This window comes from Pinus tabuliformis, chromosome X (genome assembly GCF_031772625.1).
Source record: "Pinus tabuliformis cultivar Carrire ecotype Pingquan chromosome X, CPIR1, whole genome shotgun sequence".
Taxonomy (NCBI): domain Eukaryota; kingdom Viridiplantae; phylum Streptophyta; class Pinopsida; order Pinales; family Pinaceae; genus Pinus; species Pinus tabuliformis.
In genome coordinates this window covers 1296003985-1296019382 of record NC_142308.1, presented here as the reverse complement: position 1 = coordinate 1296019382, position 15398 = coordinate 1296003985, and the positions used below count along the sequence as shown (strand labels likewise).

The window sequence follows — 15398 nt, the reverse complement described above, 5'->3', positions numbered from 1 at the left end:
TTTTTTGTCTATAACTTTTTTTTTTCATAAAGAAAAAATTTCATGATTTATATTAAGAGAATATAAAAGTCGTGATACATAGGAGGACAAAATGCCTTTAGGCGCAGATGTTCAGAAATCAAACACTATCATAAGATCATAGGATCAAAACCGCATAGATGACTAAAAAATCAAAGCATTAAGCACATAGCGCCACTTGTTTGTCTATAACTTTATCACCTTTAAAGAGTATGACTATTGCAAATTTTAATGAAACAAAAAATTATTCAATTTTCTGTTGTTTTTATATCACGTATTATAGAGTATGTTTACTTTACTGTTCTACTTGTTCTTAATTCTCTTTGGTTTTGCAAACTATAAACGCTGGAACGGAAATGCCTAATTAATTTATTTTTCCCATTTCTCTATTAACTACATGTTGTGGTATGTTGAGATTTTCTGTTTGGGATGAAATAGGAAAAATCTCAGCTGGTGACAACAATAGGAATTCAGGTCCTAGATTAACTCCAGGTTGTTGGGAGGGAGTTAATGCCTCCTATATTTGATGTGAGGGAATTAATGATGCTGTTAGATTCTCTAGGCTATATAACAGGCAACCATTCGGATGGTTTGCTAAGAGAGTGTGAGGATTTCTTGATGTAATCTCCTGATTTTATTAATAAACTCCTGATGCCTATGTTTGGTGGACGTAGCCCAGATTGGTTGGGTGAACCACGTTAAAAACTGTGTTTATGTGCTTGATTTATTCTGCTGTGTGTTTAATTAATTTTGCTGTGCACTTGATCCAACAAGTGGTATCAGAGCATGTTGGAGGTGCTGGAGTTGCTGCCTGTGCGCGCTAAGCACTGTAAAATCTGCGCGTGGAGCAAGGGAGCGCGGACTTGTGTTGACCGGAGCGCTGGTGGACCAAGGCGCTGGAGGCGATCCTGATATTAAATGGTGCGTTGTTAATTGTTGGTCGTTGTTTTTTAATTGCTGGTCGCTGTTTTAATTGCTGGTGCTGCGTAATGGTGACTGTTTCATATAATATTAAATGGGGCGTTGAGAATGGAATTGCACGAATGTCATTGCCCGGATATAATTTGCTGTGGAGCGCTGGTTTTTTATGTTAACGCTGCCTCATAAGTTAACGCTGTTTTTTATCTTGTTCTGTTTCAAATGAAACCGTGCATTGTCCAACAGTATCCAGCGTTGTATATATATATTTCTAAATAAATGCAAGCGTTGTATTTCGGGGGATCAGACTTGTTCAGAAACAAGCTGAACTTTAAATTGAATGAATCATTCATTATTTCGGATTAACTGTAGCTTTGGGATTCGGAGCCAAGCCTGCCGAAATATCTTCTCCCACCATACGCTAGGTTCAAATATCTTCTGCTGATTTAAAACTTGGAATTGCACTGTTGCCTGGTCCTATTAAGGAATCCGTTTGACAAATAATCAAAGGAAATTTGGTAATGATTTTAATGCCATTAACCAAACAAAGAGGAGTGCGTACTTACTTTAATGCCTTTAAACAAAAAGGAGTACGTAATTATTTGTTAAACAGAAAATAGGAGTTATAAGGGATATTGAAGTTTTTTTTTGAAAAGGACGTATATTAATTTTTTTGTGAAGTGCAAAAAAGGCAGATTTTTTGTTGTGTAAAATCAAAGGCATAGGCAGATTTTTTGTGTAAAATCAAAGGCAAAGGCAATTTTTTTTTATCGCTGGTTGGATATTGGAGATTATTGTGTTTTTTGATACAAAATGGCGAAAACTCAAAGTGCCCGTTTTGAAATTGAGAAATTTAATGGCAAGAATAATTTTGAGATCTGGAAGGTGAAGATGCACAATCTGCGGGTTCAACAAGGTGTGGCGAAAGCACTGTTGGGGAAAAACAAAAGACCTCCTTCCATGACGGAGGATGAATGGGATGAGATGGACGATAGAGCTCTGAGCGCTATTCGGTTATGTCTGGCGGACGATGTTCTGTTTAACATTGTGTAAGAGAGATCCGCCGCAGGCTTGTGGTCGAAGCTTGAGAAGCTTTATATGACGAAATCTTTGACAAATCAGATTCTCCTGAAACGGCAGCTTTACAGTTTGCGGATGAAAGAAGGTACCTCAATTGTTGATCACCTGAATGTTTTTAATACCTTGTTGGTGCAATTAAACAGTCTAGATGTGAAATTTGATTCAGAGGATAAGGCAATAACTCTATTATGTTCTTTGCCTGAATCCTGGGATCACTTTGTTACTTCCATAAGCTTTAGTACATCAGAAATCTTTGAGTTTGACGATGTTGTTGGAGCCCTGTTGGCTGAAGAGACAAGGAAGAGGTCGGATGCAGACACCTCCACATCAGAGGTAATGATGGCCAGAGGTTGCTCACGAGAGAGACACTCTGGGGGAAAGCATAGCGACTCTCGTTCAAAGTCCAAAGGAAAGAAGCCAAAGATGAAGTGCTGGCATTGTGGCAAGGCAGGACATCTGAAAAAGGATTGCTGGAAGCGAAAGCAGGCTGCTAAAGAAGGCTCTTCGACAGAAAAGAAGGAAGCCAACACCACAGATACAAGTTCAGTATCTGGTTCAGGTATGAGTGATGAAGTATTGTCAGTTAATGTTTCAAAACATGATCAACATTGGTTGTTAGATTCCGGGGCATCTAACCACATGTGTATACATAGAGATTGGTTTAAAACATATAGATCAGTTGATGATGGTGTTGTGTACATGGGTAATGATGTAACTTGTAATATTGTGGGAATTGGGAGCATACAACTGCAAATGTTTGATGGGACAACAAAAATATTAACAGATGTGAGGCATGTACCAGATTTAAGGAAAAATTTGATTTCATTAGGAGCACTTGATTCAAATGGATATAAAACTGTAATTCAAGGTGGAGTTATGAAAATCTATAAAGGTATCTTACTAGTGATGAAGGCTAAGAAAGTAGGAAATCTATTTCAGTTAGAAGGTAGAACTGAGTCAGATCATGTGTCTGTGTCTGAACATGACAGTAGTTCCATTCACTTATGGCATCAAAGATTGGGGCATATGAGTGAAAGAGGATTGAAAATTTTGGCTGACCGAAAGTTACTTCCTAATCTAAGATCTGGAAAATTGGATTTCTGTAAACATTGTCTGTTTGGTAAACAAAGTAAACAAAAGTTTAAAACAGGCAAACATACTAGTAAAGGCATACTTGATTATATCCATTCAGATGTGTGGGGTTCAGCTCCTACAGCTTCATATGGTGGTTCGTCTTATTTTGTATCATTCATTGATGACTTTTCTTGGAAAGTTTGGGTCTACATGTTGAAAAAGAAGTCTGATGTTTTTACAGTTTTCAAGCAGTTTAGAGCATTGGTAGAAAACAACACTGGTAGAACTATAAAATGTTTAAGATCTGACAATGGTGGTGAGTTTTCCTCCAAGGAGTTTGACAGCTATTGCAAGGATGCAGGGATCGAAAGACATAAGACCACGGTTTATACTCCTCAGCAGAATGGAGTCGCTGAACGCATGAACAGGACTCTTCTAGAGAGAGCAAGGTGTACGCTGAGTAACGTCGGGTTGCCGAAGGAGTTGTGGACGGAAGCAGTGGCAACCGCTTGTTATGTGATAAACCGATCTCCATCAATGGCAATAGACTGCAAGGTTCCGCAAGAGGTATGGACAGGACACCCTTGTGACTATTCTAAACTCAGAGTGTTTGGTTGTGATGCATATGCTCTAGTGCCTAAACATCAGCGAACTAAATTAGATCCAAAGTCTAAAAGGTATATCTTTGTTGGGTATGGTGATGGAACAAAGGGATATAGATTGTGGGATCCTACTACCCGCAAAATCATCATCAACAGAGATGTAAAGTTTGATGAATTCTCTCTTGTACAATTAGATGTAAATAGTAGATTGAAACAGGATGATGTATCTGACTTTCAGCACATTCAGTTTGATAGCATTTCTAACGATAGTCATGATGACCATAGTTCAGATACTAGTCATGAACAGGTTTCAGAATCAGAACATGAACAGGGTTCAGGTTTAGATCATGAACAGGTCTCAGATACTGATCGGCAAGAAATTCCTACAGTTGATAGACAGCCAATTGTGGAAGCACCAGAAACATTCTTAAGGAGGTCTACAAGGATCAAACGCCGTCCGAGAAGGTATGATGATCATGTTACTTCAGTTGCTTTGATCGCTAATGATGATGAACCTTTGTGTTATCAGGAAGCTGTAGAAGGTTCAAATAGTGACAAATGGAAAGCAGCCATGAAGGAATAAATGATGGCCTTAGGTAAGAATGGTACATGGGATCTGGTTGAGCTTCCGAAAGGCAGGAAAACTGTGGGATGCAAATGGGTCTTCAAACTGAAACGGGGTGTGAATGATACGGAAGACAGGTACAAAGCTCGGCTGGTTGCAAAAGGGTTTTCTCAGAAAGCTGGCATAGACTTTCATGAGATATTTTCACCAGTGGTTAAAATTGTTTCAATTAGAATTGTGTTAGCATTAGTGGCTTTGTTTGATTTGGAGTTGCAGCAGTTAGATGTTAAGACTGCATTTCTACATGGTGATTTAGATGAGGAAATATATATGGAACAACCGGAAGGGTTTGTTCAGCATTGCAATGCGAAATTTGTCTGCAGGCTCAAGAAGTCATTATATGGCCTGAAGCAGTGGCCTCGGCAGTGGTATAAGAAGTTTGATTCTTTCATGTTGAGTCAGAAATATGTAAGAATTGAATATGATCATTGTGTGTATTTTAAGCAGTTAAATAATGGCATGTTCATTATCTTAGTGTTATATGTTGATGATATGCTTTTAGCAAGCAAAAGCATTGAAGAAATCAACAGGTTGAAGACTCAGATGGCAAGGACGTTTGATATGAAAGATCTAGGAGCGGCATGACAGATTTTGGGCATGGAGATTTTTAGAGACAGGGGCAATGGTAAGCTGTGGCTATCACAACAGAAGTATGTTGAAAAAATACTTTTGAGGTTTGGTATGAACAATGTGAACCCTGTGTCGATCCCTTTAGCTTCCCATTTTAAACTTTCTTCGAGTTTATGTCCTAATACAGATGAAGAAAAGGATTATATGTCTCGAATTCCTTATGCCAATGTAGTAGGATGTTTGATGTATGCGATGGTGTGTACGCGACCAGATATTTCTCATGCAGTTGGGGTTGTCAGCAGGTACATGGCAAATCCGGGTAAAGAACACTGGTCAGCGGTGAAATGGGTGCTTCGGTACTTGAGAGGCACAAGTAGTTATTGTATTTCTTACAATAAGAGTAGTGAATTTGTTTGCGGATATGTTGATTCCGATTTTGCAGGTGACTTGGATAAGAGAAGGTCAACTTCAGGGTACGTCTTTACTCTTGCAGGTGGAGCTATAAGCTGGATGTCAAAGCTACAGAACATTGTTGCTTTGTCTACTACTGAAGCAGAATACATTGTTGCTTCTCATGCTTGCAAAGAGGCGGTTTGGTTGAAAGGTTTGCTTGGTGAGTTTGGTAGGTTACAGGACAACATCAAGTTACTTTGTGATAGTCAAAGTGCAATACATTTGGCTAAGAATCCGGCCTATCATAGTAAGTCAAAGCATATTCCAATCAAATATCATTTTGTAAGACAGGTTATCACTGAAAGGGGAGTTTCTCTTGAAAAGGTGCATACAAAGGAGAATTGTGCAGACATGTTCACGAAACCAGTTTTGTTGGAGAAGCTACGCTGGTGTTTGGCTTCTCTTGGCTTGCAGAAAAGATAAAATAATAATAACAGGGCATCAGGCGAATTGTTGTCAAGGTGGAGATTGTTGAGATTTTCTGTTTGGGATGAAATAAGAAAAATCTCAGTTGGTGACAACAATAGGAATTCAGGTCCTAGATTAACTCCAGGTTGTTGGGAGGGAGTTAATGCCTCCTATATTTGATGTGAGGGAATTAATGAGGCTGTTAGATTCTCTAGGCTATATAACAGGGAACCATTCAGATGGTTTGCTGAGAGGGTAAGAGAGTGAGGATTTCTTGATGTAATCCCCTGATTTTATTAATAAACTCTTGATGCTTATGTTTGGTGGATGTAGCCCAGATTGGTTGGGTGAACCACGTTAAAAACTGTGCTTATGTGCTTGATTTATTCTGCTGTGTGTTTAATTAATTTTGCTGTGCACTTGATCCAACATGGTAATCTTCTTTTGTTTAGAAATTTGATTAATTACATAGTGTCGGCATTACAGGTCTCGCCCTCTCTTCCCTGTAATTTAAATTAACGATATATGAAAAAAAAAATTCAAAGAAACTGTAATTTTCTTTTGTTTAGAAATTTTATTAATTACAGTGTCGGCATTACAGGTCTAGCCCTCTCTCTTCCCTGTAATTTGAATTAACGATATATGAAAAGGAAAATTCAAAGAAACTTTAACGATATTGAATTAATGTATGTGTTTCTACTGGAACTATTGAATTAATGTACAGGTCTGTGTTGATAAGAGTATGTGCTTTATGAAGAGATGTATCTATTGAATTAAAATATATGTGCTTTATGAAGAGATGGATCTATTGAATTAAAATATAAGTTTACGTTGGAATGGGCCTGAATTGATGAACATAATATTGTGATTTTCATTTTAATAACAAAAAAAAATATTTTTTTATAAAATAAAATATGTTTAGTATATATTTAAAGAGGAGAATGTTTATGTTGGTGGTATAGTATTTGACAATATTTTTTTAAATTAATAAAGTTAACATATGAATTGAGGCTTCTATGATCATTAAAAAAATTATTCGGCTAAAATCACATGATAGAATGTTTGTGGACGCTTTTCGAACCAACCAGTGTGGTTCATTGTCAAGCAAGTTGAAGAATCAGATCCAAAATGCATGTTAAATAGTGAGAGCAAAATTTCGAACGGCTATAATTTTTAACCAAGCAACAGCCAAATTCACTAACGGCTATATTAAACGAAGAAATGGCTAGTTGGTCGTCAAGACAAGTTGAAGAATCAGATCCAAAATGCATGTTAAATAGTGAGAGCAAAACTTCCAACGCCTATAATTTTTTACCAAGCAACGGTTAAATTCCCTAACGCTATATTAGACGAGGAAATGGCTAGTTGACTAGTTGGACTAGACACAGGAAAAAGGGGGCAAAACCAAATTATAAATTAAGTTGAGGTTAATAATAACCTCAACTTAATTTATAATTTGGTTTTGCCCCCTTTTCCCTGTGTCCGGTCCAACTAGCGGTTTCTTGTCTAATATAGTCGTTAGTCAACTTGCCCTAAGGATGAAATGCACTAGTTGGTTAGAAACGGGTCGACAAATATTCTATCATGTGATTTTAGCCGAAGAATTCTCTTAAAGTTAAGAGATATCTAAATTTAAATGTCATGCCCTAGCTAGAACAATCATTGAGAGTCTTACCATAATCAACACAGTTGTTTTATTTGGTTTTCAAATTAATGAGAAAAAAACTGTGAAAAATGATAATAACTTATTTTTGAAGTTAATATTTATTGTTTGTTAATGTTTATTTTTTTCTAAGTTTTACTCTAACTTCCTCGTACACTACTCAATCCCTACTTCCCTTTTTCTTATTTTCTTATTCTAGCTTGCACTTTGATGCTCCTATTTTTGACACAAATGTAAACTACGAGGCACAAGGTAGTTGTTGCATTTAAGAGCATTTACATCTCATAAGAGAAGTGTGATACTTGGTTGTAATTTGCTCTACAAATGTGATGACAAGTGTGCCCTGAACAGTTGATGCTATTTTTGGATTCAATTTCCAAATTGGTGATATGTCCATTTTTATTCAAGGGTACATTTTAATTCACATAGAAATCAAAATTTATTTACAAAATTGTTATAGTCTTTTAACACATTTAAAACTATAAAAAAAAATGATTTGCACTAATCAAGGTTGTTTATAGCAAGTCGAAGTAATCAAAAAAAATTATGGAAAAATTGTACCAAAATCATCTCTCATTTCAAAGGTAGTAAATCACAATCTATTTCTTTATTTACCAAACATCCTTGTTGGCATAATCAAACAAGGTCTTTAACTTCAACATAGGCCTCACAATTGTCAAAAAAGCATTAAATAGTGCTTTATGTTATTGTCTCACTATGTTCCTTTGCAACAAAAATAATAAAAAACCCATTATGGAGAGATGTAGTATCTATAAAAAGTTAAAAATAATAAACATAATAAAATTCAATTTGTTACAAGTTAAGATCAATTTTACTTTGTAAATTAAAATAGTGATTATGTAACTATATCTCAATTTAATTAATAAACACATAAAAATTGTAATACTTACAATATAACAATATTTTTAACCATGGATATTCACGCCCACTTTGCCATAGATATTAATTTGTAATAGAGTTTGAGTGGGCCTAATGATTAAAAGCATAGTGGGCCTCATGATTAAGAGCATGTGTTTCCTCCTAAGAAGCCACTAAGTCAAAAGCAAAAGGGGTAGATTATGTATGGCTTAGCAATCAAATCACTAGGAGAGGGTGAGTCCATTGTCCCACAAACAAGAGGGTCTCAAAATAATTTATTTGAATATAATTTTATAACATTTTTTTAATTAAATCTAAAAGCAAAAAAAAAATATAATTACTTTTAAAATATATCTAAACTCCCTATCACATCAAAATATAAAAAATAACTATAAATTAAGATCTATTTTCTGATATAAGTTTAAATAATGATTTTGTAATCATGTTTAAATTTCATTAATAAGAACATAAAAACCTAATACTTACAATATAACAAGATTTTTAACCATGAATATTGACCTCGACTTTACCAAAAATATAATTAAATTGCGAATGTTTTTTTACAATACCATGGCTTATTACTCCCACATACCCAAAAACCATCTCTCATTTCAAAATCAATATATATCAATATATATATATATATATATAAACATTTTGACTCAATGAAATGAAATAAGAATAGAAATTATATTAAAAAATTAAAATTAATAATTATCAATAATTAAGATAGATTTAAGGTGGTAGATACTAAAAATGAACCATAAATAAATATTACTCTAAACTTGTAGCTGACCTAAAAGACATCTTAGTCTAAAGAATAAATATATCATTGTATAACTAGGTTAATGAATGCACCCATCTACAATTTCAAGACATGTCCAAGAGCTTAGACAAACAAGAAGGGCAAGGGAAAACAAGTACCTACATATCACACCAATATATCTACAAGATGGGGTGGGGAGATCTCATGTAAATTGTGTGCATAATAGTAATTAAATCAAATGAAACAATAAAAAGTTAATACTTTTCTATTTTCTTACCATGGTATAAAAGATAAATATCTCATTTATCTTACTTTTATATATAAAGTAGCATACATTCATGTCAATTGAGTTTATCTTAAGTGGTTGGGAGGAATCATTAAAATTCTCCCCAAGTAAGTTCAATTTGTAAAGTAGTAGCATATATTCATGTCAATTGGGCTTATTTTAGGTGATTGGGTGGAATCTGGGATTCTCCCCATGTAGATTCAATTTGTGCATTAAGCTTTGATGTAATAACTTTGGGCCTTGTTGAAAATGAGTGGTGCCTTTAAAACTGGAAACATGAAGAAAATAACATACATATCTATTAACACAAACCTTAGATTCATGACTATGTATCATATTTAACCCTAACAAAGCTTCATATTTTTAACTCCAATAGTACTTATTAGATCCAAAATATATCCAAAATAAACAGAAATCAATGTTAATATTTTATATTAGAACAAAAATAAACCAACATATCTATATATACTTTTGTATTAGATTCAAAATAAAACAGAATCTATGTTTTCCTATTAGATCCAAAATAACAAACATCTATATTAATATTTAATTGATTTATGTTAATATTCCGTATTTCCATATTTATAGGAGCTTTGAGTAACTCTATTGACCTGAATGCAATGCAAACTAGAAATATGATCACCTTACCATACAAACACAGAAAACTTTCAATTACCGCATGGATAACCATACAAACAGAAAACTTTATATTACCGCATGGATTGGAGAGCAATGATAAGTAATTGAAATATTATCTCTTATTCTTTATGTACAGTCTATATTTTAATGGAATAAAAGAAATGGATTGGAGAGATAAGCAATTGAAATATTTATCCCTTATTCTTTATGTACAGTCTATATTTTAATGGAATAAAAGAAACTACAATATTAGAGACAATGCACAACTTTGTCTATTACAACCAAGTGGCATGGAAAACTGGAGTGCAGGATAAGCAATTGAAATATTTATCAAGTGGCATGGAAAACTGGAGTGCAGGATAAGCAATTGAAATATTTATCCCGTATTCTTTTTGTAGTCCATATTTCAACATACTAATAAAAATTACAATATTAAAGACAATCCACAGAAGCAGTTAGGCAGCTCTGAACTCCACCACGATGTTGTAAAATTTAACTATCTGTGTGTTGTTTTATTGTCACCAATAAAATGTGAATGAGGAACTGGTCTAGTTATGGCATTCAATCTGACACAAACTCGGACCCCAAATATCTCAGCTAATACTGTTGGATGAAGAAAAATAGCAAAATTTTCTTGAGTTAATGTCCTTGGTGTTTAACAAATTCTTCATAGTCAATACTTTGAACGCCTAAATTACAGTTATGTTCACACTGATGCAATTGTTATCGATGTCTGAAAATCATGTTCATTTTATATATAATACTGTGATTCAGGAAATCGTTACAAGGATAATATAGGAATAGTATTAGGTCGTTCGACCACATGCTATTTGGTAAATTGTCCACATGAGAAATAGGAAGAATCCTAATATTCTAATAAAAACCTGCACTGTGAATACCAGCAATTGTTCAAAAAGTAAACCTTTAGAAGAAATTTTCTTTGAAATTCATTTGAACACTGTAAAATATATGAATATGTATCTTCCAATGTTATCTGAACAAGAAATTGAAAAAAGCCTTCCTATATAAGTATAGCTGCCACCAATATAGATGTAAAATAGTTTGATCAACGTTTATAGAAGTATCTTTCAGTTGGTCTCCTATAGAAGTATTCTTGCGTGCCTGGAAGCTCTTCTCAATTTCTTTATCCTTCTCGAAAACTTTGTATACCGTCTTTCTGTATATTCGTTTGGTAAGGTGAAGTCCATAACTTTAAGAGCAGGAGTGCTCCGAAGCAAACAACCTACCACGGAGATTACGCTTTTATCTAAATCAAATATATCTACCCCTAAAAATTGAAGATTAACCAGCGGAGAGCTTAACCGTGCTGGTACCGGATCTCTGGCTAACTCCTGCATTAAATTAGAAAGCATATACCAGTCAACTTTGCCCTATATGACATTTTTCCTACATACAAATGTAAGTCATTCAATTATGCAAAATACAAAGAAGAATTATCTGGCCTTTGCTGATGCCCACAATAGAGCGGGCCACTTTACCCGCCATAGGATGCACATAAATACAGAGCACAACATTGGACTCCATGTTGTCATCATACCATAGGAAGCAAGGCTTTAACCATTGACACACGCATTACTCATGCATAATGAGAATAAGAGTAAGAAGAAATTAGGATAAAAAATGAATTCCTTACCAGAATAGACATGCCACGAAGGCCCAAACCCTCGAGATTGGGAAGCCTCTGCAGTAGCTTGTAGAAAGGAACACCAAGCCAATCTTCTTCCCATAGGAGCGCTGGCCAAAGTCCAATCTCAAGTTCCTTCAAAGTTTTGAAACTCCCCACTATCTCAACAAATCTCCCTGCCGACAAATTGTGAATATCTCCCCACTCCGCTCCACCCAAATTCATTGACAATTTCATTAAATTAGTTCCAGACTGCATTTTAACTTGAGATACGGCATTGGAAAACTCATGAAACAACACCCCGTTCACTCTCAGATCTTTTATGTGGAACTGCTCTATAGTTATAAGTATAAGTTTGGGACAGTTGACAGTTAAAATCTCCACCCCTCGACATACATCTAAATATATCATGTTGGGAGCAGAGATGACAGGTTTCCACAGCCCTTTGCATGTCTGTAACTTCAGATTTTGCAACAGTGGGCAAAGGGAAATAAAACAGGCTAAGGAGTCATCTGTGATTTCAATATTAGTCAAGTTGCAAGTAATGAGATGGCTGAATCCAGAGAAATGGGTGGGGAGATGGGAGAGAATGTAGTTAGAAAGTGTGAGCTCCGTAAGAAAATTGCAGGAGAAGAGGGCAGGAGGCGGGATTTCACTTACAGGGGAATCACACAAAGTGAGGCGTTGGATATTCTTCCATGCTGCGTACTGCACCCATTTTGATATGCTTTGGCGGTTAAATCGCCATTGGCTATCAATGCCATTGTGCCATTCGCAAATGTCGTTGGATAAATGAAATGCCTCCAGATCCGATGAATGCAAAAGTAGAATATTGGAGATTATATTCTCCACTGTTGCGATGGAGAGTGGATCAGGAGTGACAGGGCCCAACAGAAGATAGGGGGATAGAGTGAGTTGGCAGATTTGGGTGTAAAGAAATCTCCATCTCTTGGAGAGGATGGAGCATCGGATTGCCTCTTTTACTGGAATTTTGGAAAGGATAAGGCAGAGCAGAGCATCAGGTAACATGGAAATTATGTCTGCAGTAGGAGGCATTATGATGCACTACAGGGAAATGGTGAAATGAGCCAATGCCAAATTACAGAGACGAGCCAATGCCAAATTGAATTGATACCCTCCTGAACTGATATTCTACGTGAAAATCCAAATGTAATTATGTAGAGAAAGGAGGACGGAGTCCTTGAGGGTGATTTGCGCATTGGCGGGAGTTTTCTTGGCGCCCTTTTCTTCAGGTTACTTGGCGCCTTTTTCTGGCGCGTTTCCTTTGTGAAACGAATTAGATGGCTTCGTGAAGTGCAATGGTAAACAAATCGCATATGCAGTTTTCTCATCGAGGAGATATCTTTATCGGGGATACTGGACTGTTCTAGTCTGGTTTTATTGTTTTGTGTCGAGTCGGCAGTAACAACTTTCGTTGGTTCACCAGTAGTACAGTTTTTCAAATCTGAAGAGATTGGTATATATCGCTGGGACGTTGATCAAGCTCGAAACAGACTCCTTAGTAAAGCGTACCGAGAGCAATAAAGGAGTGTCAGCGATATAGGCGAGCCATATTTCCCAGGCTATCCGGCCATAAATGAACGGCGGCTGTATAAGCCCACCGTTCGGCTTCACACTGTATTTGAGGTGGTTGCGAAAAAAACATTGTGTTGGGAATCGTTCCTATTTATGGAATAGGTGTGTTCACATACGGATGTGGCCGATGACTCAATGTTTGCTGCCAAATTGACGGCGGGGTCTTTCGGGGTTCAGGCGGTTCACGTCACTTCCTATATTAATTCCAGTGAATTAACTCTCACCTTGTCAGTGAGGTGTTCCGGGTAGTCTAGGGTTGATACTAACTAGGGGAGGGACGCCATTACCTGTGCGCCCTCCCCTCCACATGGCGGACAAGCACGTTGCAGGCACGTGGCCTCGTACGACACCACGCCAACTCAATCCGCCACCTGTTAAGGAACGTGTCAAGGGTTTACACTTTATTTAACGACCATGGAGGGGCTCATTTCCGCCTTTACCGCGCGATGTATGCTCCGACTGTGGGTTTTCTGTTCGGGTCCGGTGGTTGTTCGAAGCCCTCCGCCGATGATGGCGCGGGAGGGCTCCATTACCTGTGCATGATGTCCGCCATTGTTGAGCTCATGTCCGCCAATTGCTGTTCAGCCTGGACCGCCGGTGGTTTAGGGTTTCCTGGGTGGTTGTTTAATTCGCACTATTTTCCCGCCAATTGTTGTTTAGTCTGGACCGTCGGTGGTTTAGGGTTTCCTGGGTGGTTGTTTAATTCGTGCTATTTGCTGTTTGGGGAGGAGCCAGTACCAATTTACAGGTAACTGCAAATTTCGGTGGTATTTGTGTGGTTTTTTTTTTTTCTGCATTTGCTCATTTGTTAATTTTTTCCAATTGTTGCAGGTGTGGCAGGTCCGGCGAGCACTAGAGAAGGTCCGCCGAATGTGTGGCGAGCTCTGGACTGATGGCTTCTATCCGGTAGGATTTTTATCCTACCAGCCATTTTCTGAAGTGTTTTTCAACACCTTTCACCGTGTGTTTCTCAACACCTCACCTCGCTTATTGGAAGTTTTGTTGTAGCTTTTCGGTGTTAAGGTCTTGTGCTTTTTTCGGTGTTAAGGTCTTGTGCTTTTTTATGATATAATGGTAGCCCTCTGGTTTTGTTGAATGTATAATTTATTAGCTGCTTTGTTGAAGGGTTTAGGGTTTTGGATTCTAATGGCAGCTTGGTTTTGGTTGCCATCTCCAAAGCTTGCAGCTAGTGTGAGACTCGGAACATACGGAAATGATGTTGTAGCTTTTCGGTGTTAAGGTCTTGTGCTTTTTTCTGATATAATGGTAGCCCTCTGGTTTTGTTGAAGGTATAATTTATTAGCTGCTTTGTTGAAGGGTTTAGGGTTTTGGATTCTCATGTGTATATTTCTTAATAGGAATTGTAAATGCTCTTCCAAGGCCAAGATATGCTATTTTTACTACACCTCTTCGCGTATCCACCAGGAGATTGTGAGGCTTCAGGTCCCTGCCATATTATAGGCTGCCTTTCAATATTGGAGCATGAACAGTGAATGTTTCAACTGCCTTTCGAGCTTCTGTACCATTCCATATAATTTAGGCATACTTCATGAATTGTAAGACTCCTAAGCCGGTGGTGTTCTAAGTTGTTTGCTTGTAGGAAGTTTGTCAGACTGTCTTAAGGTGGCTAAGCTGTTTCTAGGGTTCTACTGCGTCTAGTCTTGTTCTGAGGGTTTGAAGGGAGTTATACAGATAAGATGGTATGCGGATTCCTTCCTAAGCAGGGATTGTAAGGATTCAAGGTCTAGTGTTTCATTCCAAAGATCTAGCTTCCTCAGTCCTTCTAAGCTAATGTTTATTAGCTGCTTTGTTGAAGGGTTTAGGGTTTTGGATTCTCATGTGTATATTTCTTAATAGGAATTGTAAATGCTCTTCCGAGGCCAAGATATGCTATTTTTACTACACCTCTTTGCTTATCCACCAGGAGATTGTGAGGCTTCAGGTCCCTGCCATATTATAGGTTGCCTTTCAATATTGGAGCATGAACAGAGAATGTTTCAACTGCCTTTCGAGCTTCTGTACCATTCCATATAATTTAGGCATACTTCATGAATTGTAAGACTCCTAAGCCGGTGGTGTTCTAAATCCTTCTATGAGATGTAAGGTTGTTTGCTTGTAGGAAGTTTGTCAGACTGTCTTAAGGTGGCTAAGCTGTTTCTAGGGTTCTACTGCGTCT

General features: G+C 36.9%; 1 protein-coding gene across 1 annotated transcript; it reads right to left on the bottom strand.

The window, feature by feature from the left end:
* Positions 1 to 10888: 10888 nt before the first annotated feature.
* Positions 10889 to 12754, bottom strand: LOC149144794 (F-box/FBD/LRR-repeat protein At1g13570-like). Its single transcript, XM_089452272.1, has 2 exons — positions 11636 to 12754; positions 10889 to 11333 (listed from the first exon to the last, which is right to left on the bottom strand). The coding sequence occupies exons 1-2, from the start codon at positions 12680 to 12682 to the stop codon at positions 11082 to 11084; spliced, it is 1299 nt and encodes a 432-aa protein (XP_089308398.1). The 5' UTR covers positions 12683 to 12754; the 3' UTR covers positions 10889 to 11081.
* Between the last annotated feature and the right edge of the window lie 2644 nt (positions 12755 to 15398).